The sequence below is a fragment of the Cyprinodon variegatus genome, unplaced genomic scaffold (genome assembly GCF_000732505.1).
Source record: "Cyprinodon variegatus isolate N-32 unplaced genomic scaffold, C_variegatus-1.0 Scaffold8354, whole genome shotgun sequence".
Taxonomy (NCBI): Eukaryota; Metazoa; Chordata; class Actinopteri; order Cyprinodontiformes; family Cyprinodontidae; genus Cyprinodon; species Cyprinodon variegatus.
The window spans coordinates 1-1,096 of record NW_015158807.1 but is presented as its reverse complement, the minus strand read 5'-3'; the positions used below and the strand labels follow the sequence as shown (position 1 = coordinate 1,096).

General features: G+C 37.3%; 1 protein-coding gene across 1 annotated transcript; it reads right to left on the bottom strand.

Moving 5' to 3' along the window:
* Window positions 1–281: 281 nt before the first annotated feature.
* On the bottom strand, window positions 282–925 carry LOC107081606 (bile salt-activated lipase-like). Its single transcript, XM_015369758.1, has 2 exons — window positions 730–925; window positions 282–653 (listed from the first exon to the last, which is right to left on the bottom strand). Exons 1-2 carry the CDS (start codon window positions 888–890, stop codon window positions 479–481), a joined length of 336 nt encoding a protein of 111 aa, XP_015225244.1. The 5' UTR covers window positions 891–925; the 3' UTR covers window positions 282–478.
* Window positions 926–1,096: the final 171 nt, after the last annotated feature.

Sequence of the window (1,096 nt, the reverse complement as noted above, 5' to 3'; positions counted from 1 at the left end):
GGAATTTATTTCCCTTTTTTTATTAAAAATAAATTAGAAATTGAAAATGATGCAACTTATCACTACTTAAGCTCCGCTAAGGCCCAGGGTGCTTTGTGAATTATGTTTGTTTTGTAAAGTTAAGTAAAGAAAAATCTGAAACGGAACCACTGCCAGGCTTACAGAAAGATTTGGGTCTAAATAAATCACTAGTAGTAAAAGTGGTACAGGTATCATTGGAGCAATACCAGTCAAAATATTTCAATTTATTCTCTCAACTGCATTTCACTATAATTGTATTATTTAATGCACTAAAAATATTGTTCCAGAGCAACCTTAAGATTGTATCCACCAATCAAGGATGACTAAGCTCATTTAGAAATGAGTAATAATTTGAAAACTAAGAAAACAGGTTTTTTATGACTCATACATGTGTGTATTTGTCATAAACCCACACCACTGATCAACAGTTTCTTTGCAATCACAGGTTTTATTCTGATTAGACTGTTGGCAGACTGGGTAGAACATCTGCCCAGAAATCCACATAGCGCAATCTCAACTTCTGCCTCACGTAAGTGGAATCCATCTTGGAATTGATCTCCACAAACTTGGCTCCGCTGGATGTAAATGCCGGCCATGAAGCAGGCACGCTCAGGTCTCCATTGTTAGGGTCTCTGTGTATGCATCGAGAGAAAACACGTCAGTAATTTAGAGATTTATTACAATATATTTTTTGTGTTGTTTTTTTACCCTGTCTTGGCAAAGTTAGTCCAGTAGGCAATCATGTGTTCAGAAAGGTCACGATGATTTGGAAAGTATTCCAGTGGATGGGAGAAGGGTTTTCCAAAGAGATACTGTAGGTCATCAGCATGATCAGCTCCCAGCCAGGGCTTGTACCAAATATTTCCCATACGGTTAGGCTCAGAGAAGAGATATGAATAGGTGCGTCCAGTTCTTTAATGGAGAGGTAAAAAAAGATGTAACTGTCTAAAAGTAACTAAATATTTGCCAAAGGTAAGTTCGTCCTTAAAGGAATAGTACACCCAAAACATGATTAGCCTTCATTTTCTACTCACCCCCATGCTGAACAACACTCTGGAGTACTTTTTTGATATCT